Genomic DNA, 25,338 nt, shown 5'->3' with positions numbered 1-25,338 from the left:
CAACCTAAACTTTACACCTCAAAGAACTAGAAAAAGAATATCAAACTAAGCCCAAAGTTAGCAGAAGGAAATATGTACTAAGTATTACAGCAGACATAAATGGAAAAGAAAATAGAAAAATAATAGAGAAGATAAATAAAACTAAGAGTTGTGGGGGTTTTTGTGTGTGTGTGTGTGTGTTTTTTGAGTTGGAGTCTCAATCCGTCGCCCAGACTGGAGTGCAGTGGCCGCTCTCGGCCACAGCAGCCGACCTGCTGGGCTCCGGCGATCCTTCCACCTCAGGCTTCCAAGTAGCTGGAACTACAGGCGCACGCTACCATGACCGGCTAATTTTTTTTTTTTTTTTTTTTTTATTGTAGAGATGAGGTCTCACCAAGTTGCCCAGGCAGGTCTCGAACCCACGGGCTCAGGCAATCCACTCACCCCAGCCTCCCAAAGGCGCGGGATTACAGGCTGAGCCACCGAGCCCGGCTGGGTTTTGTTTTTTTTTTAAGATAAACAATATCAACAAGCCTAATATGCTTTAGTTCCATTTTTATACATTCTAATGTTTTAAACTTTTAAATTTTTTTGTTAAAAACTAAGGTGCAAACACACACATTAGCCTAGGTCTATGCAGGGCACAGGGTCAGGGTCATCAGTATCACTAATTTTCACTTCCACATCTTGTCCCATAGAAGGTCTTCAGGGGCAATAACATGCTTAGTACTGTCATCTCCTATTATAACAATGCCATCTTCTCAAGTACCCTCTGAAAGACCTACCTAAGGCTGTTTTACAATTAACTTTTTTTTTAAATAAACTGAAGGAATACATTCTAAAAATAATGATAAAAGTAGAGTGGTAAATACATAAACCAGTAACATAGATTATTTATTATCATCAAGTATTATATACCATGTATGTGCTATACTTTCATGCAACAGGCAATGCTGTAGGTTTGCTTTCACCAGCATACCACAAACATGTGAGTTGTTCATTGCACTATGATATAATGATGGCTATGACATCACTAAGTAATAGGAATTTTCAGCTCCATTATAATCTTATGGGATCACTTTTGTACATGTGATTTGTCCTTACCCAAAATATTGTTATGTGGTACATTACTGTACTTAGGAATAACCTCAATCAAGGAACTGATTTCTACACTGAAAACTATAAATCACTGATGAAAGAAATTGAAAAAGCCATAAATAAATCAAAAGGCATTCTGTATTCAAGGATTAGATAAATTAACATTATCAAAATGTCCATACTACCCAACGTAATCTACAGATTCAATGTAATCCCTATCAAAACACCAATGACTTTTTTTTTACAGAAAAAAACCTAAAATTTATATGGAACTACAAGAGACAACAAATAGCCAAAGCAATCCTGACGAAGAAGAACAAAGCAGACGGCATCACATTTCCTGATTTCAAAATCTTTTACAAAGACACAGTCATCAAAAAAGTATAATACTGGCATTTAAAAAAAAATGTATTGGCCTATAGAATGGAATAGAAATCCCAGAACCAAACCCACACATTTACAGAAAACTGATTTTCAACAAGGGGAACAAAAATACACAATGGGAAAAGGACAGTCACTTCAACAAATGGTGTTGGGAAGCTAGATACCCACATACAAAATAATGAAATTAGAACCCTATCTTACACTATACACTCAAATCAACTCAAAATGGAGCCTGAAATTGTAAAACTCCTAGAAGAAAATATAGGGAAAAAGATTTTTGACATTTGCCAGCAATGATTTCTTGGAGATGACATTGAAGACACAGGCAACAAAAGCAAAAATAGACAAATGGAACTATATCAAATTTTAAAGTTCTGCACCAGCAAACAACCAGCAAAGTGAAAGTACAACCTATGGAATGGGAGAAAATATTTGCAAATCATATACCTGATAAAGAGTTAATATCTAAAGTATATCGGAAACTCATACAACTCAATAGCTTAAAAACAAAATAACCCAATTTAAAAATGGGCAAAAAAAAAAAAAAACCTGATAGGCAGTTCTTCAAACAAGAAATACACATGACCAATACATATATAAAAAGATGCTTACCTTCACTAATCATCAATAAAATGCAAATTAGAGCTACAAAGAGATATCCCTTCGCACCTGTTAGGATGGCTGCTATCGAAAAACAAAACATAAATGTTGGTGAGGATGGGGAGAAAAAACAGAGTGGTGGTTACCTGGAGCTGGGAGGAGAGGAAATCAGGGAGGTATTGGTTAAAGAGTACATTTCAGTTATACAAAATGAATAAGTCCTAGAGATCTACTATATCAGCATAGTGCAGGTAGTTAACAATACTCTGTTGTACACAAGACGTCCCCTACATAAAAACCTTCGAATTACAAATTTTAATGATGCACACCTGCATTTTTTATATATTACTTCTCTCTACTAGGTGTAAGTATAGCCTGTTATATACATATTGTACTATATAGCCGGTTGTGTTTGTTGGGTACCTAGACTAACTTTGTTGGACTTAAAACAAGTTGGACTCACAGATACACTTTTGTAACGGAATTTGTTCATATGTTAGGGACTTCCTGTACTTAAAATTTTGTTAAGAGTAGATATTATAGCCGGGCCCGGTGGCTCAGCCTATAATCCCGCGCCTTTGGGAGGCTGAGGTGGGTGGATTGCCTGAGCCCACGGGTTCGAGACCCGCCTGGGCAGCGAGACCTCATCTTTACAATAAATAAAAAAAAAATCAGCCGGGCGTGGTAGCACATGCCTGTAATTCTGGCTACTCAGAAGGCTGAGGCGGAAGGATCGCCGGAGCCCAGCAGGCGAGGCTGCGGTGGCCGGGAGCGGCCACTGCACTCCAGTCTGGGCGACCGAGTGAGACTCCAACATAAAAAAAAAAAAAAAAAAAAAGAGTAGATATTATGTTAAATATTCTTATCACAAAAAAAGAGAGGAAGCTTTTATATGTGATGATTATGTTTATAGCATTGTTTATGGTGATGATCTCAACAAATGCACAATTATTTGCAAACTCATCAACATATAAACATTAAATATGAACACCTCGTTTGTCAACCATACCTCAGTTTTTAAAATACAAAATAAATAGATAACCAGGCGCAGTGGCTCACACCTGTAATCCCAGTACTTTGAGAGGTAGAGGCAAGAGGATTGCCTGAGCTCAGGATTGCCTGAGACCAACCTGAGCAACATGATGAGACCTCGTCTCTACAATAAATCAAAAAATTAGTCAGATGTGGTGGTGCATGTCTGTAGTTCCAGCTACTTGGAAGGCTGAGGCAGAAGGGTCGCCTGAGTCCAGCAGGTAGAGACTGTGGTAGTCGTGAGCATGCCACTGCACTCTAGCCAGGGCAACAGAGTGAGACTCTGACTCAAAAATAAACAAACAAGCAAATAAGTAAGTAATAAACACCAGAAGAAACAACTGAAATAATTGAATGTGGCTTTCTCTGGAAGCAGCACAGAGCCTGGAGAGGAGACTAAGAGCTGAACCTGGAAGGTCAAGGAGTTTCTGCTTTTTAAAAAACAAGCACTTTAGAACTTCTGATGATTTCATTCTGATGAAAATTAAAATGAACTTTAAAAAAGAACACTACAACTCAACTTGAAAAAAATAACCACCTCTCCCTTGCATTACTAGTGAGTGTGTTAATACTGTGGTATCAACTCATGTCTGTGTTGCTATTAGACCAGGAATCATGTCACAAGAGCAGGGACCACATCTACTTCACAGACTGCTGTATTGACATGCCTGATACCTTCTAGGCACTGACATATATTTGTTGAATGAAACTATAAAAGAAACATTTCTCAGTGATAGAAGCAGCACTCAGAGGATGACTGTGACGAATAATATGCTACGATTTGACATTGGGCACTGGCACAAAGTAGGAGCTCCAAAAATGTCTAGGAAATTTGCTCTTTGTTAAAGAAGATTGGCAATGAGTTGAGAGAGATTGGTAGCCCAAGGAGGTAGCAGAACAGGAAGACATTGTCAAGGCAAGGATATTCAGGGCATTGTTTATAGTCCTAAAAATAAGCATCTAGTGGAAGGAGGGATGTAAACGATGCCAGAGAGACACTGAAGATAATCTTTGCAAAATGTGGAAAATTATGATTTTCTGTTATGGGATTCAGGATATTCTTCTTCTTCCCCTTCCAGAGCTAGCAATTTTTCTGCAGTCAGTTCTGATTATTGCTTGGGCTATAACAGTGTCTCGCTGGCCACACTTTCCACTTCCCTTCTGAAAGAACACATGATCTCTACAACATTCAATGTGTCAACTTGATGTCTGGCACCTATATGTTTTGAGAAGCTCCAAATGATGAAGGTTAAGCAAAAACAGATCATGAGTTTTAAGGAAATTCAAATTAAATTCTCTCCAGGAAAACATCACCATAAAACCAGGTAGGCTTTAGAAAGTGAAACTCCATGGAAGCACATCATTTAAATCAGTTTAGACATGTGCCAGGAGATATGTTGGAGGAAAATGTTCTGAAGGAGATTATTGGCCTGCCTTTATGGATAAATCAATCTGATATTTGTGACTTAGAATCAGGAAGAAAGCACATTCCCTCATTACCTTATTATAGGAATTCATTCTGGGAGGCATGCACAATTTGCCTTTTTCTCCAGGGATAGTCGGAGGGACTCATAACCTTGAAAACATTCTTGTGTGTGAGAAGTACAGAAAAAATATTATACATTTTGGCACAAAAAGACTCTGTGGAAAATTTTTTGTTTGTTTCATTTGCTGGCTTTTTTTTTTTAATCTAACATAAGTTGACTGTGCTAAAAACTTTACATTATCTGATGACTACTATCATCTCTGACTTAGGAAGTATTGTTTATATCACTTTACCAACGGGGAAACTGAGGTTCAAGGAAGCTAAATAATATCTGAGGTGACCTAACAAATCTGTGGATGATCTGGAAGTTGATCTGAAGTATGGGCGACGCAGCTTCATAGACAGGACCAGTCCGGTAATTTGTGAGGCCCAGTGCAAAATAAAAGTGGGAGCCCCTTGTGCAAAAAAATATTAAGAATTTCAAGATGGTGAAGGCAGAGCATTAAACTAAGTGTGAGCCCCTTCTGAGCACAGCATCCTATGTGGCAGCACATGGCTGGAATCCCAGCACTTTTGAGAGGCCAAGGCAGGGGGGTAAATCTCTTGAGCCCAGGGGTTTGAGACCATTCTAGGTAACATAGCAAGACCTCATCTCTATAAAATCAAAAAGTTACACCCATAAAGCCTGCACCATGTATAGATACCTCTCAGGTTCTAAAAATGTGGGCTAGCTCCCTTGAAAACATTGCAACATCTTTGATGAATATTAAAGTATGATTAGGCCTTAAAATATTGTCTTGAAAAAATATTCTGTTAAACACACCATATATGAAAAATAGACTTCGGTAATGATATCTGTAACAGAGCTAGAAACGTTTTCCACACTGCTTTTAATTGACTCCCACTACCTGATATTAGCCTGTGAATTGATGATTCATTTATTTTTTTGGCACTACCACACACTTAAATTGAAGAGAACATTTCGAGCCCTGTTTTCATCTAACCAGATGTCCTTTGTCCAATACCTGGGACCTATAGATCATTCAGCAGGAAACTCAGCAGACCCCCTCCACCTTTGCATCCCCGCCGCTCACCCCACCTGATCCGGTGTGAAGACTCAAGAAACATTTGTTGAATAAATCAATGAGTACATGAACTCCAGACTCCAGCAGAATTCTAGATTCTCAAACATAGAGCAAGAACTAGTCTCCATGCAAATAATACTTAGACAATGGTCCAAGGGACCTTTAGAATAGCCCTAAAATCGGACAGTTAGGTTTTAAGAGCGGGTCAGGTCTAAAGTCAGTGTTTGAGCCAAAAATCAAACCTGCCCTTGAAAAGTCCTTCAGGAACATCAGGTTGGTGGTACCATGAGAGGGACACAGAGACTCACTGGGCAAGAAGCTGATGCACGTCTCTCATCTTGCCCCACTCTCACTCTCATATGCCCACTGCCTGCCAAGCAGTACAGTAAATTCCAGTAGGTTCAATGCTCAAATGATATGCCTGCTTCTTAAGAGGTAAGTCAGTGCCTTCTCCGAAGGAAATGTTTATTACTTTATCCCTACAGCATTCTCCCCACACCTCCCTCAAGGGAAGATATAAAGTCTGATCCCTGAGTTTTATAAGATACTTAGTCTTGTGTTAAAACTTCACCCAAAGTGATTTATCTTGCATCTTGCAACATTTCTCTCTCACACATTTTCTTTAATGAGTATGAATTACTTTTATAGTCAGTGAGAAAAATGAAAAACTTTACAGAGAGATTTTATACTTAGATCATTTTTGGTTCAGAGCACATTAAAAGAAGAGCTTTTGAGAGCCCTGTACCTATCCATCAGTCTAACCCTCGGAGCAGTAGAGGTGCTCGGCATCTAGGCTGAGAATTAAACTGCTGAGGTATGTATCGCAGCATCTCCACTTAACCTTTCTAAGCCTTAGTGTTCTCATCTGTACAATGGCACTAATATAATATCTTATCAAAAAAGTTGCTCATATAAAGCATTTAGCACAGTGCCTGTCCCTAATCATCAGTGTGGTTAGTTATCCACTATTATTGTTTAGGAGTCTGTGTATTATATGTCTTAAGAGATAATAACCTAGCTCTTGAAAAACCTAGTACTTCCTTATCTAAATGTTAATAAAGCAATTTTTAAATCCTCTTGAAAATAAAATAGTCTTAAAAACTGAAAGGCAGCCAGGTACAGTGACTCGTGCTTATAAGACCAGCACTTTTGGGAGGCCAAGGCAGGGGGATCACTTAAGCCCGGGAGTTTGAGACCAGCTTAGGTAGCATAGTGAGACTTCATCTCTATAAAGTCAAAAAATTTGCCAGGCATGGTGGCACACACCTGTAGCCCAGCTACAGGAGAGGTGGAGGTGGGAGGATCGCTGGCATCCTGGATGTCAAGGTTGCAGTGAGCTGTTAACATGCCATGGAACTCCAATATGGGTGAGAGTGAGACCCTGACTCAAAAAAAAGGAAACCTGAAAGGTTATCAGTTATAATATAGGTATGATAGGTATTTGTGTCTATCCAGGATAAATAAGGGTGATAGAGCCCGAAGAGGAAAGGATGATATTTTGACCTTACTATGTTTCTCAAGGGCTCTAGTGACCACCACAACTCATGAAGGAATAGGATGAAATTTGGCCATGTGACAAAAATAGCTACTGAGCTTGACTAGTTCAATTTTTTTAACCTACTATTTATCTTTTATACCAAGTCAACATCCACAGTAGATTTAAATGGTGTATATGCCACTTGGACTCTGAAAATTGTTTTGCTTCCACTTTATTGGTGGAAAACCAGTTTTCTAATAATTCTCAAAGATCCTGTGCTAGTAGATGTTGTCTACTCTATCTTTGAACCACTTGTCCCTTGGCTTCAAGATACCACACTTTTCTCCCCTGCTTCCCTACCAGCTTACCTTTCTTGGTCTCCTTTTCAGCCTCATTCTATTTCCTACCCCTTAAATCTTGACCTTTTCAAGGAACTGCTCATGGGCTCGCTTCCTTTAAACCCTATACTCTTCCTGGATGAATTCCATTTGCCCTGATGGCTCCAACTACCATCTTCTTGCCAATGAACTTGATACCTGTATTACCACGCAAGTCCTTTCTCCAGTCTAAATCCACTGCCTTTGGGACATCTCCACTTGGATTTCTTACAGGTACCTCAAACTCAGCATGTTCAAAATGAACTCATCATCCCCTCAAATCAGCTCCATTACGGTATTCCCTATCTCAGGAAATGGCAGCTGTTTCCACCCAGTTAATCAAGCCAAGAATCTATGATTAATCCTTAACTCACCACAGTTGCCTCACTGCCTAAATCCAATCAATCACCAAGTTCTCTTAATTCTATTTCCTAAATCAGTCCCTGTCAAATTTATTCTACTGCAAACTAAAAAACAATTTTTTTGCATCAGACCAGCCAACATGCATGCACATGTGTGCACACGCGCGCGCGCGCACACACACACACACACACACACACACACACATCCCTTACACATAACTGAAACAGAAGTTTTATAGAACAATTCTTTTCATCATTCTAGGCAAGGCCCTGTGATATGTTCTATTCCATTCTCTTATGTTACTATTTTTAAAATGCAAACTAGTGAGTTACTGGAAAATGTTTAACAACTCACTCTTTTGGAGGTATTTAAGGGGGAGCCTAATGTATAGCATTTGCCTATACCTTTGGTATAACTACTCTTACCATGGTTAAATTAAAACTACTAACCAACCAGCTTGCAAACTTCCTAAAGATTATTATCCAGCCCTTGTGACTATGTCCAGCACACCACTGCTCTGACTTACAGTTTCATAGACACTGGTCTAAATATCTCTAATTTAGCCACTAATTTTCATTCCCAGTGCTACTGCCAATTCTGACGCAACTGGGTTTTAGCTCAATCTGACCTATTTCAAATTTATTTACTATCTTCAAAGACTTCCTATTGTGCACACTAGGATAGAGTCTATAATTCTTACCATGACTTAAAAAGTAATGCACGGTTTGGCACCTGCCTGCTTATTCTGCCCTTTCTTCCCTGATCTCAACAAAAATGTTTTCTTCTTAAACATCTGGGAGCTATCCCTTGTTCTCAAGTCTTTGGACATTTTTTTTTAACTAGAAAATTCTTCCCCATCTTTACTCAATGAATTCTTACTTATCCTTCCTGTCACAGCTTAAATGGTACTTTATGTATTCACTCATTCTTCCAGTGTGTGACAGCCATTGTGGTATCCAAGGAGAAGTAAAAATAGACACAGCCTTTCACCTCACAGAACTTATACTCTAGGAGAGAGGAACACAATATTCAAATAAATATATTAAAATTTAAGTACTAATAAAGAGCTTTAAAAATTATGGAGATCCATGGTTCTGTAAAATCTGGCCTAATCTGGTGGATCAGAGAACACTTTCCTGAGTAAGTGATGACTGGTCAGTTGTAACAATTGAGGCAATATGTAAAGGGCAAATATAACTTAACTAGTCTAAGGAAACTAGTCATAGGCAGAAAGAGAAGTATGAGAAATTCCACAAGGCAAAATCAAGGAACCAAATGAAAGCCAGTATAATAGGAATGCAAAAAGGAGCAGAGGCAAGATATGATATGTGGCCAAAGAAACAGTTAGAAGCCACTCTATGAAGGACACTTCAGACTTTGTTGAAAATTTGGGTCTCTAACAAAAAGCAATATGAGGCTATTGACATGTTGAAAGCAGGGATATAATGTGTTCAGATTTCTGGTTTGGTAAGATCACTCTGGCAGCTGTGAGAATGAATTGGAAGAGGGCAAAAATAGATGTGGAGACAAATTAGAAACTATATCAGTCCTGCAGACAGAGATACTTATAATACAAATTAAGATGCCGGTGATGTAGATGGGAAAAGATCAACTTATTGGAGAGATGGGTGAGGTCACTTTGTTAGGATAGGATAATGGATGTAGTGATGAAAGAGTGGAAAGTGTCAAAGATGACTCTCAGGTGCTATAAAACTGAGTGAACAGTAGTACTAATAATGAATGCCAGAGGTTTGAGGAGAAAGAGCATGACATTGGCTTTGGATATATTGAGTTTGTGAGATCTTCACGATGTGCAACATGAGATGTTTTGAGAAATGTTTGATAAATTGATCTGGAATATAAAAGAGATCTGGGTTAGGAAGTATGTTTCTGAAATGTCTGCATATATACAGTAGACATGATGCAATGATCATGAACGAACTCATCAACTGAGAATGCATAATAGGAGAAGTAGGTTTAGAAACCAAGCCTTAAGGAAATTCAACATTTAATGGTAGAGTCATGAAGGGTGCCTTTTCAAAGGGAACAAGAAGAGCAGCCAAAGTGGTAGGAAGAAAACCAGGAGAGATGGATGTCATAAAAGCCATTATGTTTTGGTAAAGAAGCCAGACTGTTGTGTGAGGAAGAGGGAGGACAAAGGACAGACAAGGAGTCAGTGAATGCAGACTGCTTTTTGGAGAAGTTTGCCTTTGAAGGGAAGGAGAGACATAGACTTGTATTTGTGAAGTTGATGGAAACTTTTTAGTTGTGCTTTAATGAAAGGCACTTAAACATATCTATCAACTGTGATAGAAATGGTTTGAAAGAAAGTTTAATACACAAGAGAGAGAAAGACTAATGGTAAGTGGACAGTTCAAAAAAAGCAGGGGAATAACCCCTGTATGCTCATGGCACCCCTTCACTACCCTTTTTTTTTTTTTTTTTTTTTTGAGTCAGAGCCTCACTCTGTCGTCCAGGCTGAAGTGCAGTGGCATGCTCACCGCCACCAATCCTCAACCTACTGGGCTCAGGCGATCCTTCTGCCTCAGCCTTCCAAGCAGCTGGAACTACAGGCACATGCCATCATGCCTGGCTAATTTTTTGATTTATTGTAGAGACGAGGTTTTACCAAGTTGCCCAGGCTGGTCTCAAACCCTGAGCTCAGGCAATCCTCTCTCCTCAGCCTCCCAAAGTGCTGGGATTACAGGCTTCAGCCAACGCACCCAACCCACTCCACTACCCTTTCTTAGTCCTTACTACACTTGTGATCACTCCTTTAATATCTGTATTTCTCATTAGACCGTATTCCATGTGGACAGGAACTTCCTCTGCCTCATTTACTTTCATATCCCTAGTGTGTAGCAAAGCACTCAGATAGGAGGCATGAATAAATGTTATTTTTTAAATTGTGCATTAAAGTGAATTAAATCGAAGGTACATTTAATAAAATAGACAATCCAGAAATCTTATGATGCTAATATACACATATATATGTATGCACACACATCGTGGTTATTGATTTCTTAGGCTAAAATTAAAACTGGTACCATTATCTTAAGCATATGCTATTTGAGCACTAAGACAACAAGGCCTTAGAATAAGAGAAATTGAAAGTCAACCAAGAACTAAGAGCTCACCACAGATAGATGGGCAAGGCCATGAGTCATCTTTGTGCAGAGAATTGAGCCCTGATAGTATCAAAGAAACAAATGGCGAAAGCACAACCTGTTTGGACAAGTGGAGGCATTATTCACACCGCTCCAGGAGAAACCCCAAATAACAAGATTTCTGTATCTGAGATGGTTTGATGACCTACCAAGTCAAGGCAGCCAAATCAAACAAAATAAAACAAGAAACCCTCACTTCCATTTTGTAGACAAATGCCTAACTTAAGGGAGCAAGTCCAAGCAGCAAAAATGAAATCAGATGTGCATTTCTTTCCTTGCTTTGCCAGTTTTATAAGTTCTTTAGTTTGATCTGTTCCTTTATCTGTGGAAAAGGAATAATCACATCTGATAGGGTGGTTGTATAAAGTAAAGGAGATTGTATGTCATATTTATAAGCACCATACTCAGAATAGCTTTCCAATTCCCTGCCTTTCAGGTTGCAGACCTGAGAATTTCACATTTACCTTGGCAGTTCTAACATATTCTCATCTCTTTATAAACTCTGATTTGTATATCAGAAAGGTGAGAATGCCATGCTATATCTTGGATTGCTGAGAAGACTAGATGACATAGTGGGCATGAAGGGGCTTTGTCAAATACAAGAAACAACTTAAACTAGGAGTCAGCCAATGATGGCCCATGGGCTTTTACACCACAATGGCAGAACTGAGTAGCTGTGACTGAAACCATACGGACTACAGAACTGAGAATATTTACTATCTGGTTCCTTACAGAAAAGGTTTGCCTACCCTTGACTTAAATGTAGTGACAAAGGGCATAAAGATGTTAGCAGTTTTTTTGAGATTTAAAAAAATGCTTTTATAAATTATTGGTAAAATACCTGCCATATCATATGGGCTCAATAAGCAGATGTTGCTGCTGATCTTTCTTTATTCAGTTATGAATTCAACAAATAATGATTGCGTGCATACTATGTGCCAGGCAATACTCCAAGTGCCACAGAATACAGCAGTGAACATAACAGGCAAAAGGCCTATGCTCATTGGACAGACAATAAATAGGGAAAAATAAAAATAGTAGATTAAATGGCTGGGGGAAAAATAAAGGGATGGAGAATTAGGTTTCAGAATAGGTCTTGCAATTTTTAGATACAATGGGCAATGGCTAGGAAAGATGGCATTGAAAAGGTGATATTTGAAGGACTCAAGGGGACCCAGAATGTGCTGGGGTGGGGGACTGTGGAGTCTTGTTCTGGTAGGGGGAAAAAATTCACCCTGAGACAAAGGGTACTTAGTGTGTCCAAGGAGCACTAAGGAGTCTGTGAGCCGGAGTAGAGTGAACATGGGGGAGAACAGCAGGAGATGAAATCAGAAAAGTACTGGGCAAGTGTAGGCAGGGCTTGAAGAACCATCTAGAGATTCTGGCTTTTTCTCTAAGTGAGAGGAAGACAGAGTTTTGAGCAGAATAGTGGCATGGTGTGGCTTGCATTTAATCCAGATCAATCTGTTTGCTCCAATGAAAATAGACTGTGAAATGAACCAATTATAGTTTCATAAGTTGATTTGCAATATAAATTACAGCTTAATGGTATTACATTTGGGGGATATTGCATATTATTTCCATGGAAATTAATAAACCACTTGATGGGTGCACAAAACCTCCTTACAATATTTAAGACAATATCAGGAAGATAAAACTGCCTCTAATTTATGGACAAAAAGAATATGAGGTATCAGAATCCCACAGAGTTAGAATTGTTCTAACAGTTTAGTTTTTGCAGATTCTACAATGGCTTCAGCTTTAAAAAAAATTGTATGATTAAATGGCCTACTTTTTTTGATAAAAATCATTTCATCTGGGCAATTATTCAGGATGACCTGGATGGCCCTAACAAATGCCTCTTTGCTCTAAGACCAGTGTTCCTCAACCTTTCCTTCATTACTGCCTTTTTAGACACATTTTTTTAAACTGTTCACCCCATGGGCCAGGCACAGTGGCTCACGCCTGTAATCTCAGCACTTTGGGAGGTCAAGGTGGGAGTATTGCTTAAGCACAGGAGCTCAAGACCAGCCTAGGCAGCATAGCAAGACCTTGTCTCTACAAAAAGAAGAAAAAGCTAACCAGGCATGATGGCATGTGTTTGTGGTCCCAGCTACTCAGGAGGCTGAGGCAGAAGGATCACATGAGCCCAGGAAGTCGAGGCTGTGGTAAGCTGCAATCCTGCCACTGCACTCTACCCTGGGTGACAGAGTGAGACCCCAAGTCAAAAAAAAAAATCTTAATCTCTTGAAAAATTTTTATTGTGGAAAAATATACATAATTTAATATTTATCATTTTAGCCATTCATACACGTACAATTCACTGTCATTAAACATATTTACAGTGTTGTGTAACCATCACCACTATCTATGCCCAAAACTTTTTCCTTACCCCCAACATAATCTCTGTACCCCCTAAATAATGACTCCCTATTCCCCTCTCTCCACAATCCCTGGCAATCTCTATTATACTTTCTGTCCCTATTAATTTGTCTATTTTAAGTACCTCATATAAGTGGAGTCATACAATATTTGTCCTGTGTCTGACTTATTTCACTTAGCATAATATTTTCAAGGTCCATCCATATTGCAGCATGTATCAAAATTTCATTCCTCTTATGACTGAATAATATTTTATTGTCTGTATATCCCACATTATTGGTTGATAGACATCTGGGTTGTTACAACCTTTTGGTTGCTATGAATATCGGTGTGCATGCCCCAGTCCGACTTCCTGCTTTCAGTTATTTTGGATATATACCTAGAAGTGGAATTTCTGGGCTATTAAATTTTAATGCCACAGATACACTGTTTATCAGTTTATGGGCTGTATGTTTATCAGTTTATGTGCTGTATATGTGAGTATATGTATACATATGTGTATATATTCATACATTTTTATCTGTATTATATATATACATATATGTGTGTATATGTGTCTGTGCTTTCTTCATAAAGAGAATAAAATTGTTTTACCACCACCCCCAAAATGAATTTTCACCTCTAGGGAAGTGGCAATTGGGGTTGATATCACCCTCCTGGATAAAACAAGTTCTAAGGTACAGATCTCCAGGTCTTCTGCCTCAAATGAGGTACCTGCATAAGAAGTGTATGTAGGTAAATTGCTTAAACAGTAAAGCCATGGCTAAGGAAATGACCTCAAAACACATAAGTATGAAAATATTTATTCTCAATGCAATAAAATTATTGTATTTTATTTAGTCTTCAAAAAGGCCAATATTTGAAAAAGTAATGAACCCAAGAATATTTTGGAAGACAGCTGTTAGCAACTTGATGTCAGGACCAAGCCAATGGAGCAAATATTCTAACTAAGCTTTTGACACTCGAAGGGTCTTGATCAAGTACTGAAGCTGCAATGATTCATGATATTGCTATTCCCACTGAGCCAAAAATATTCCTAGAGCACAAATAGAATGATTTTAAGTATGTAAAGAAGAAAAATAAAATAAATGTGGTACCCAAAGATCAGAGAAATTGAAAGCTAGTATTTACTAGGTTATGGGATGCTTCTGCCTGCATGTGGAATGCATATTGGTATCTAGTTGGATGGCCATATGTCAAGATATTTGGCACATATTCTCTTAGGTTTTATCATAATGTGGTTGCCTAATGCTATATTATTTCACTGTGCAAAGAGGAGATTTAAAAGATTGTTTATGGTGTTAATAATAAACCCAACAGTTTCAATACTTGATCAGGACTCTTCAAGTGTCATCCAAGACAAGGAGAGACTGAGAAACTGTTAAAGTAGAAGACACAACTAAATACTATGTGAGGTCCTAGATGGCATTATGGAACAGAAAGGACATTCACAGAAACACTGGAGAATTCTGAATTAAGTCTGTAGTTAAGTTCTGTCGTACCAATGTCAATTTCCTAATTTCAACAACTGTCCCAGGATTATACAAGATGTTAACATGAGAGGAAGCTGAGTGAAAGAAATATGGGAATTCTCTGTATTATCTGTGCACGTCTTCTGTGAATCTAAAATTCTTTGGAACTGAAAAGTAAAAGAAAACAACCACCCATCAAGTTTCTGGTAGCTCCTGAGTATCAGAAGCAAACTTGAGACTGGCAAGTGCTGAAGAATGGATAGAGTGGGGGAGTATGTATTTGCAACATAGTAGCTTTGACACCTGCCATGAGAGTAACTTCTGTCCTTTGTCTCCTTTCCAATTTAATTGCAGGGTGTGCTGGGTGCATCATGTCACCGGTATGTGGGTGTACCCTTTCCTGGAACACATTGGCCCAGGAGCCAGAATCCTCTTCTTTGGGTCTACAACTATCTTAATGAACTTTCTGTACCTGCTGGGAGAAGTTCTGAACAACTATATCTGGGATACACAGAGAAGTAAGTATTGTGTGGGGAAGCATAAAACAAGAGAATTACTGCTGACAAGAGTGTACACAGAGACTGAGGGAAAATTCCACTACAGCTCCTTCTTTTATCCTTCACACAGGATCTCTTATGAAGAATTCCATTTTTATAACTACAGTATTAATTTAAGAGCTGCTGGAAGTTACCTGAAAGGTTTACTAGTCACTTAGTCTTATTAGCTAATAAAACATCCAAATCTAAAGTGAAAAGAGGCACGTCTATAAAATTTTATAGGGAAAAATGTAGTGTTAACGGAAAAAAAAAATTGAGGAAGCCTTCCCTGATTACCAAGATGCTGCCTTAGTTAGCTAAAGGGACCCCAACTCAAATAGATAAGTTATTAAATGTAACCAGTCTTACTAAAAGTCACCCTCATCTCCAGTTTCTACATCATCATTTGTGTCGGTGGAGTCACCTCAGAGAGGTCTCACTGCCATTATGCTAGAACTCTAAGCAGTGCAGAATGCTCAGGCCACCATGACACACCAGTGACTGTCATGTTGAAAGCTCGAAGGTGGAAAAGAGGTACAAGCAGAAAAGTGGTAAAGGGTAACACTTCATGACTGCAAAAATTCTCTTAACCTCCGATTTGGTTTCTCTTTTGTTCCCATATACGGCAGAGCCTCCATCTGGGCAAGGTACATAACTAATCAAAGCTGTGCAAAACCTGTCCAAAGTGTATGTCAGCTAACTCCAAAATGGTGGGAAAAGTGCTAGAACTGACATGTAGCAATTTAAGTCCTGCATGAAAATGCATCCAAAGGCAAGATGGTTTGGGGATTTTAGAGAGCTCTGGCCACCCTTTCTGCCACAGTCACAGCATTCTAGACATCATCAGTAAATGGATTCTGCACCACAGACATTGAGCCCCCTGCTCGGAATTCAATCTAATCAGACAAATAATAAAGCAGTCATTGTTTGGTTATCGTGCATATTTACTGAACCCGAATTTTGTGTTTGGATCTTCTAAGAGTGTACGCATCAAGGTATTAGCCAATGTGAAGTGGCCCAGAGGAATCAGGATACCCTAGCAGCTTTTTATTTTAATAAGTATTCTATTTGGGGGGAAAAAAAGTCAAATTTTTGTATTCAGTTCAGGCCACAGCTTGGGGGACCAGAAATTAATCTTTTAGTAATGTTCTTACCTGTTCTATAGGAATAGAAATCTTTCTCTGTAGAAGTATTCAGTTAACTTACAAAAATATTTTGAGAACAAAATGTAAACTTTTCTCAGCTTATTGGGGAAACATTTAAATTAAAGTTAATATGTCTAATAGCTGTTATTCAGGAAGTATTTATGAATGCCTGCTTCCCCTTCATTTGCTGGATTTGACAGTCACTTGGCCATAGTTTTACTACTTCTATGAGAAGATGACCTCAAAACCAGTAGAGATAAAAATCCAATCTAGATTAACGGAATGCTGTTTTTTAGCAACTTTGGATGAGATGATAAAAATCAATAATCAAATTAAGTTTTTCTGAATGACTTATCCAATTGTGTCATTCTCTTAAGTGATATGAGACAAGGTTGACTAACATTTTGTAACTCATTTCAGATATAGAGATTAATCTATATCTAGTTAATTCCACAGCAGTAAATGTTTGTGTCATATGGGCATCTTCCTCATTTACAAGAGGGGTCACAAACTGATGGCCTTCCCAAAATTTTACCTATCAAGAAGTTTTGTTAGGCCTACAGAGTGGGATTTTTGGTTTTGAGCCAACATTTTTAAATTGGGAGATTTCACCTAAAAGGAGATTTCAGCTGTTTATCAAATTTTTTTATTTGAAAGTAGAGAGAGAGAGATTTATTAAGCAGGAGAGGCAGTACACTCCAGAGAATTAGGAGCAGGCTCAAGCATGAGAGCAGCTCAAGAGCCTTATCAAATATTTTAAGATCTGGAAACACCAAGCCCATTCTTCTCTACTGGCAACAATGGATTTGAATTGAGTATCAGTCACCCCTCTTAAATGGCTCTTCAGTTTTCCCTGGTTCTCGCCTAGCTACTTTACTCAGTCCCATTTGCTACCTGGTTTATGTAGTAGTTGAGATGGAAACTGCTGATTAAAAGCAATGTCTACTGTGTGTGCGCACATTAGAATGAAGTGAGTACATCGGAATACAGTACAATTCTGATTTCTCCACACCTATTACTACACAGTTCCCTAAGAAAAAAGGAATTCTGCATTTGGGCCACCTTCCTTCTTTCCAAAATGGTTTTTAATGGCTCAGCCCCATCTACTTGGGTATGTTATGTTAGCTACAACTTCAAGATAAAAATCACCTCATTACAGAATCTTACAGCTGTGAAGATTAGAAATTCTCTAAACCAACCCATTCCTTTCATTAAAAGCAACTGCAGCCCAGAAATTTTAAGTGACCCAACAGAGTAGGTGACAGAAGAACCAACATCTTCTAACTAATATTCAATCCCGTGTCATTTCTAGTGAACTATCAGAATATCGTCATGTTTTGGAAACCCAGACACATGAGAGTGCAGAAACTTTGCTCAGAACCACAGACCTAGCTTATTAAATAATAAAATAGGCCAATCTGATATGAAATATGAATTTTTTAAAAACCCTTAAAATAGGCTAATTAATAGTCAAGCATAGCTCTTTATTTTAAAAAAATCACTCAAGATGACTTTGTGGAAATTGTTTTAGTTTTCTAGGCTGTCACAACAAAATACCACTGACTGGGTGCCTTAAACAGTAGAAGTTTATTGGTTCACATTTCTGGAGCCTGAAAGTTCAAACTCAAGTTATTTGCTGGTGGGATTTGTTCCTTCTGAGAACTGTGAGGGAAGGATCTGTTCCAGGCCGTTCTCCTTGGCTTGTCGTTATCCATCTTCACGTTTACCTGGTGTTCTCCCTGTATGTAAGACTGTCTCCAAATTTCCCCTTTTTAAAGGACAGCAGTCATATTTGATGAGGGCCACCCCGATGACCTCATTTTAACTTTGTAAAGACCCTGTATCCAGGTGAGATCACATTCTAAGATACTGGGGTGTTAGGATTTCAACATACAAATTTTGGAGGAACACAATTGAGCTTACAACATTTCTCTTTTTCTCTCCACCAGAATTAATACTCTCTCTCAACAGCTCCAAAAGTCTTTCCAACATCAACTCTTAAGTTTCAAAATTTCATCTTAAATATCAGAAAAATCGGGTGTCCATGAGACACAGGGTATGATTCATCCTAAAGCAAAATTGTTCTCTAGCTATGTGTGACCCTGAGAAACCAAATAAAAAGTTATCTGTTTCTAAAACAACAATGATGGGACAAGCATCAAATATGCATTCCCATTCCAAATGGGAGAAAATGCAGGGAAGAAAAGGGGGTCATCATTCCCAAGCAAGTCTGAAAGTCAACATGGAAAATTCCCTAAGAGTTTAAGGCTTGAAAGTAATCCTCTTTGGCTGGATGCTCTGTCCTCGGGGCTCACTGGGGAGGGAACGCATAGCCCTGCTTTGTAGGTACATGATACTAACAGCTCCTCCCCCTTGGCCCTGTACAACAGCCCTACCTCTGCAACCAAGGAGAAGGCAGCTCCTGAACCATCTTTGGAGTCCTTGGGCCTTCATTTCATCCTGTCTCTGTCCCTTTCAGTCCAGGCTGGCAATGTTTCTGCTGATATAAAATTCTCAAAAACCATATTGGCCCCCTATACAATTCACTGGAGGTCCAAGCAGTCAGAAAAGAAGGTATTCCACAGGTCTTTCCTGGATAACCACCTCTCTATTTCTGACATCTGTTGAGATGGTTGATTTTATACATGAGTCACATACCTAATTTTCTTAGCAAATGGTTGTCTAGCCACACCCTTGGTGTTCCATCACATTCTGAGATACTGAGGGTCGAGACTTCAACATATGAATTTGGGTGAGGAGGGACACAAATTCAACCACCACAGCAGAAGTATTTCTATATTTAAGCTAAGACTCTATCCCAGTTACAGTGTATCTGAAGTGGTCAGTCATTAAAGTCAAATTTTATATGACCCAAATAAGAGTGCCCAAAAACCAAAAGTTGGGGTGAGGACAAAGAAAGCAGGCAAGAGGAAAGGAAGGAGAAGAGGCTGGAGTCAGGCCTATCTGCACAGAAACCTCCACCTTTCTTCTCCTCTAACTGCCCATCCAGATCACTTTCCACATGGGCCCAGCTAGGCCTCACAATATCCGAGCACTACTTCCTGGTTGAGCCCCTTCCCCAGCCTGCAGGAAGGGCATGTGACTGACCTCCTCAGGGCTCATCAGTCTTGTCCCCTGTGTTCCCATAAGTGTATCCTGCCTCAGCTTTGTGACAGGTTTCTTTCTGCTTTTTGTGTGAAAATTATACCTCTGGGTCTTCCAAACATTGTTTACAGCTGTCTAATTTTTTTTCTCTACCTCACAGCTGCCAAATTAAAGTAGGTGGGGAGCCATTTTTCCTCTCTAGGTCAATGAACACCCCCTGCTCTCCGCCCCCGCTTTTGAAGATTCCACCATTACTGCCAAGTCAACCCATCTGGAGAATGCTTTGGAGGAAACAGACTTTAAAAAGAAAAGCAAACTGCTATTAACCCCTGAGATCATCTCCACAGGAGAGGGAACGTGGGGCAGAAGCTGAGCTCAAGTCACGTGTACTGTTTGATGGAATCTGTGCTGTGTTTTCCGACTTTGCCTTTGGTTGCCAAACAACGAAGGCATATTCTAGCCTTCAGCCGTATTCCTCCTCTCTTCAGATATCCTTACTCCTCAATTTGAAATGTTCCTGAATATGATTTCTGAGGACTTTGGAAAAAATGCTCCAGATCTCTGCCAGTTCCTTCACCATGAAAGTCAAACATAAAAGACAATCTGTGGACACCTGTTCAGAGCACGTTCCCCACTCATCATCCCCATTACTCTGACCCCACAAAACATATACTAGGAGCTGGGAGTTGGGGTGAGGGGGCCTTCCTAATGTAAACCCTATCATTATGACCATCAGAGGTTAGATGTTATTATTTTTTATATTTGGAGTCCCTGCTTTCCCACTAGTCCAACCTTCTAAGGTCTTCTCTGTGTTCATTGTTAATTTATTCAACAAAGACTAACTGAGCTCCTACTATGAGACAGACACTGTTAGGTGCTGGTGATACAATCAGGAACAAAATAGGTAAGAGAGAGCTCTCAGAGAGCTTGCAGTTTATGAAAGATTATTAATAAAATCTGCAAAATAGTATTTTGACTTCTTTTGTTCCCTTGTTAACATGGAAACAAACAAAATGTCACTGAGAATTTGGTATGATTAAAAAATCGTTTCACTAGAAGCAAAAGAAAAAAGAGGTGAGGAGCACTTACCAGATTGAACTGTAATTCATGAGAATGACTTAAACATTTTCATCTTCAGGAAAATCAAACATCATTGACTATTCTCCACAGACAACAAGCAAAGGTCTTACTGGTCCAGTATATACAAGTCCTTCCGGAAGAAAAACATAGTTCTACCAGGATTGGGTTGAATAGACGGAGAACTTGAGTTTAAGATTCATGGGTACGAAAATAAACAGTTCTTGTGGCTAATAATCTCTATGAGCTTTAAAAAAAAAAACTTCTTGGCTTTTGAAAATTCAGAATTTTTGCTTTGGGGAGGAACAGGACTAAAGTAAAAATAAATGAAATCTGTTTGGACTCTAGATGCACATCTCCTGTTGCTGGAAGCTGGTTAAAAATCAGTCTGGCTGGGGTTTCCATGCAAACTCAGCGAGTCATGAATCAACTTGTGGCCCTGCCTCCCAGAGGCCAAATGAGCTGGGTGTGTCCCAGAGATGCTGTGCCCTGATTCTGGGGAAAGGGTGGGGAGAGAGGTCACCGAGGATGTTTCTGGACAAAATTGTCAGTGGCTTTCCCTCTTAGCTAGGAGGAAAAAGTGGTGTAGCTAGCCAACAGGGTGGATGGAAGAAGTGAGGGGAGATGAGATTTGTGAGAAGCATTAGCAAACCTGCTCCTAGTTTAATCTGATGCTCAAATAAAGTACTTTGTATATTTCTAGGTATGGAAGAAGAGAAAGAAAGGCCTAAACTGGAATGAGATCCAAGTCTAAACAGAAGAGCCGGATTGAGCTGCCACTGAATACTCATTACACCCCTCCCCAGCATCGGCAGTGCAGGAGAGAAAGCTTCAAAGAAGCAGGGGCATTAGCACACCTCCCTACCCCGTGGGAAGACACCTTTTACATATAAATATGTATAAAAATAGAATACAGTTGTTTCCAAAAGAACTCACCTTCATCTTGTTTTAAAGAATTCTTCCCAAATTCATTATTGATAATAATACTTTTTTGCCTTTCTAGTTTTAAAACAAAAATTGGTCATTGGATTTTTATTTTTACAATTATAACTCCATCTAATCAAGAAAAAATACAATTCTATTGTGCTTCTTATTGAGAACTATGTTAAAGTCAAAGGCTTTCAAGACTTTCATGTATTTAATCCTGAAGATGGCTGGAATAATGAACCCAGGCCATCGTGTGGGTTTGAGAGGAACGGGGATAGATGTTTTCTATTGCAATAATGTCATAGTTGCCTCAAATGGGCTCTATTAGTAATAATGATATCAAGTTAGTCAAAGCCTTGGGTATATTTGGATCTACTGATGTAATCGTGTGAAATTTTACCTAGATGCAAACTCTAACTTTAATAAAAAGCAAACCCCAAACCTGATGCCTGCATGGTGCCTCTCAAAATCTTAACAACATTGGTGCCTTCTTTTAATTTTGTTTTTATTACCTTCTGAAAATGGGTTTCCTGAACATGGTTTTTTCTTAAAATTTTCTGAATTTAAAAATGTGAATCTTGATAACTCCAAAAGAAAAATTGTTTTAAAAAGCTAATTTACAAAGTCTGTGACCATAATTATTTCTAAAGTAGAAAATATACTGTTATATAAATTATAAAATATTACTTAACACAAATATAGGTATTGATTGTCCATGTTAGCATGGACAACAAGTGATATAAATTTAACTGTAATTAAATTTTAAAATGAAAAACATTAAATTGCTTTAAATTTTTGGAAAATTTTAACTTTAAATTACCTTGAAATTTGAATGTAATTTAAGAATTGCTAGAAATCTCTCTCCCTTTTTCTCTTTCTTTCTCTCACACACATACATACAAACACACATACACTAATACATGCATGTATACATAAATTGTTTTTCACTATCTCCTACATGCATATATACATACATTATCTTTCACTGTCTCCTTTTTTTGTCTACAACTTTCTAAGTGAGGCTGATTATTCCCATTGACTACTGCCAAGGGCCCAGTACCCACCCAAAGAGAAGTGAGGAGATGTTTGTAGGGGGCTCCTGATAATTTTTCTACAAATAATTCAAAGCAGATTTACTCTGATAGCTAATAAATACATTTATACTTTACAGTACATATATCTAATTTTTAACACACTCAATTATCAAAAATTTAAGCCTGAAGGAGAAAAGTCTAGAAAACATAATACATACCATAAAATACTATGAAAGAACTTTAGCCAAACATATCTGTTATATCAATAAATATTAAATGATTTGATTCATGTACTGATAGAAAAAGATGTTTAGACTAGATCACAAAAGAAAACCCAGCTCTATGCTGTATGTTGCAAAACAAACACAAAGTGAAGTACTTATGGAAGATTAAAAAGAAGATAAGCAAAAGTACATCTGAACATTGTAAACAAAGAGAAACAAGAGTAGTAATTTTTTTTTTTTTTTTTTTTGAGTTAGAGTCTCACTCTGTCACCCAGACTGGAGTGCAGTGGCCACTCTCGGCCACCACAGCCTCGACCTGCTGAGCTCCGGCAATCCTTCCGCCTTAGCCTTCCGAGTAGCTGGAACTACAGACGTGCGCTACCACACCCGGCTAATTTTTGATTTATTGTAGAGATGAGGTCTTGCCAAGTTGCCCAGGCAGGTCTCGAACCCACGGTCTCAGGCAATCCACTTACCTCAACCTCCCAAGGCACGGGATTACAGGCTGAGCCACTGAGCCCGGCAGAGTTGTAATTTTTAAATGAGACAATGTACAAGTCAGGCCCAAGTACCTCATAGTATGCTCACTCTTTATATGCCCTACTAATGAAAGCATGGTTGATGGAAATACAGAATGCATCTAACATTACCATATTGATTCCCTCCCTTATGGAGTTGGGATTATTAAGTAGGAAAGGTCAAATAGAAATCCATCAAAACAGGAAAGCAAAGCAATACCATACCTTGGAGTAATTGCTTCAATTAGTGCCGCTATCAAAGATGTGAAGTATCCAGATACTGGTTGCCATCACAACTACATTTAACTTACCTATTTGGCCTGTGTTACTGTTAAATTGTGTCTTCTAAAATTCATGTATTGAAGCCCTAACACCCAGCCCTTCAGAATATGACTGTATTTGGAGATAGGGCCTTTAAAGAGATGATTAAGTTAAAATGAAGCCATTAGGGTGGGCCCTATTCCAATTTGACTGGTGCCTTTATGAGAAGGGGAAATTTGGACACACAAAGAGATACCAATAATGCACACCCATAGAGGAAAAACCATGTGAGGATATTGTGAGGGGACCAACTACAAGCTAAGGAGAAAGGCCTCAGAGGAGTCAAACCTGCTGGCATCTTGATCATGGACTTCTAGCCTCCAGAACTGTGAGAAGATACTGTTGTTTAAGCCACCAATCTGTGGTATTTTGTTATGGAAGTCCTAGCAGTCTGTGCACAAAAGATTGATGGATTTTGGAGAATGATAATGAATTGTTGTAAATTTACTTAGGTGATGACTCCACATACAGCATCTCTTCCAAAAGAGATCTTCTTTTTGCTGGAGTAAATCAATACAGTCCTTGGTATATATGGTACAATGCTATTACAATTTTCTTTTACCTTGCAAGGACAGCAGTATGCCTTCACTATATTATCTCAAGGCTAGTTTAATTCTGGCTCTATATTATGATGTAGTCCACAGTGACCTTGATTGTCTAATAATTCCATGGAATATCAAGTTTCTATTAGATTGATTGTATCATACTGCTTAGAAAATGCAGTAAGTGCCCTCAATACTTTGGTAAGACTCATGCATGCCAGAGTATAATAGATAAATGACTCCTTCAAAAAAATTAGGGACCATTCACCTTTGTGAAGTTTCTAGGGCCCCAGGGACCTGAGTAAGACATGTCAATACATGCCCTCTAAAGTAAAATCAAATTGTTTCATTTTGCATGTATTACTACTATGAAAGAAGTACATTGGTTTGGTATGTCTTATCAGATTTTGAAGGAAACATCAGTCACATTGTGTATATTGTTCTTATTTCTAGACCACAATCAGAGAAAAATTAGGGTTATAAAAATTGAAATAAAAACTCTAAAATTATCAATTTGCAGATGACATGAATTTGAGTACACACACACACACACACACACACACACACATACATATACATACACACACACACACACACACACACACACACACCTGTTCCACTTAACTATCACTGCCAACAAACCACTTCAAAACTTCGTGGTTTAAAATGACAATATTTATTTTGCTAATAAATCTGCAACCTGGGCAGGACTTCGTAGAATGTGCTACTGGCTATCTGTGAGCTGACTTGAAGGCTGGTTGTCAAAATCCTCTGAAGGCTCACTCACTTATATGTCTAGTGATTGCTGCTGGCTGGACTGAGACCTCAGCTGAAGCTGTGGCTGAAACAACTACATGTGGCCTTTCCATGTGGTGGCTTGGCTTCATCCAATGTGGCTAAAGTGGCGTTTCCGTGTGGTTGTTTAGCTTTATCACAGTATGGTGCCTAGATTCCTGCAGATCTAGGTATAAAGTACATGACTTAATATGGCTTCAGGAGTCACTAGT

The 25,338-nt window shown here is 38.7% G+C and overlaps 1 protein-coding gene across 1 annotated transcript in view; it reads left to right on the top strand.

Moving 5' to 3' along the window:
* The window catches only part of LOC103251364 (androgen-induced gene 1 protein-like), a 49,681-nt gene extending 27,826 nt beyond the window's left edge, over window positions 1–21,855 (top strand). The window contains exons 3-4 of the mRNA XM_008049939.1: window positions 15,257–15,420; window positions 21,469–21,855. Of these exons, the coding sequence (XP_008048130.1) occupies window positions 15,257–15,420; window positions 21,469–21,506 (202 nt within the window). The 3' untranslated portion in view covers window positions 21,507–21,855. The remainder of the gene's footprint in view (window positions 1–15,256; window positions 15,421–21,468) is intronic.
* Window positions 21,856–25,338: the final 3,483 nt, after the last annotated feature.

Source organism: Carlito syrichta, unplaced genomic scaffold, assembly GCF_000164805.1.
Source record: "Carlito syrichta isolate Samal-C Ts95f unplaced genomic scaffold, Tarsius_syrichta-2.0.1 Scaffold141378, whole genome shotgun sequence".
In the NCBI taxonomy this organism is placed as follows: domain Eukaryota; kingdom Metazoa; phylum Chordata; class Mammalia; order Primates; family Tarsiidae; genus Carlito; species Carlito syrichta.
This window is presented reverse-complemented; position numbering and strand designations above follow the sequence as displayed.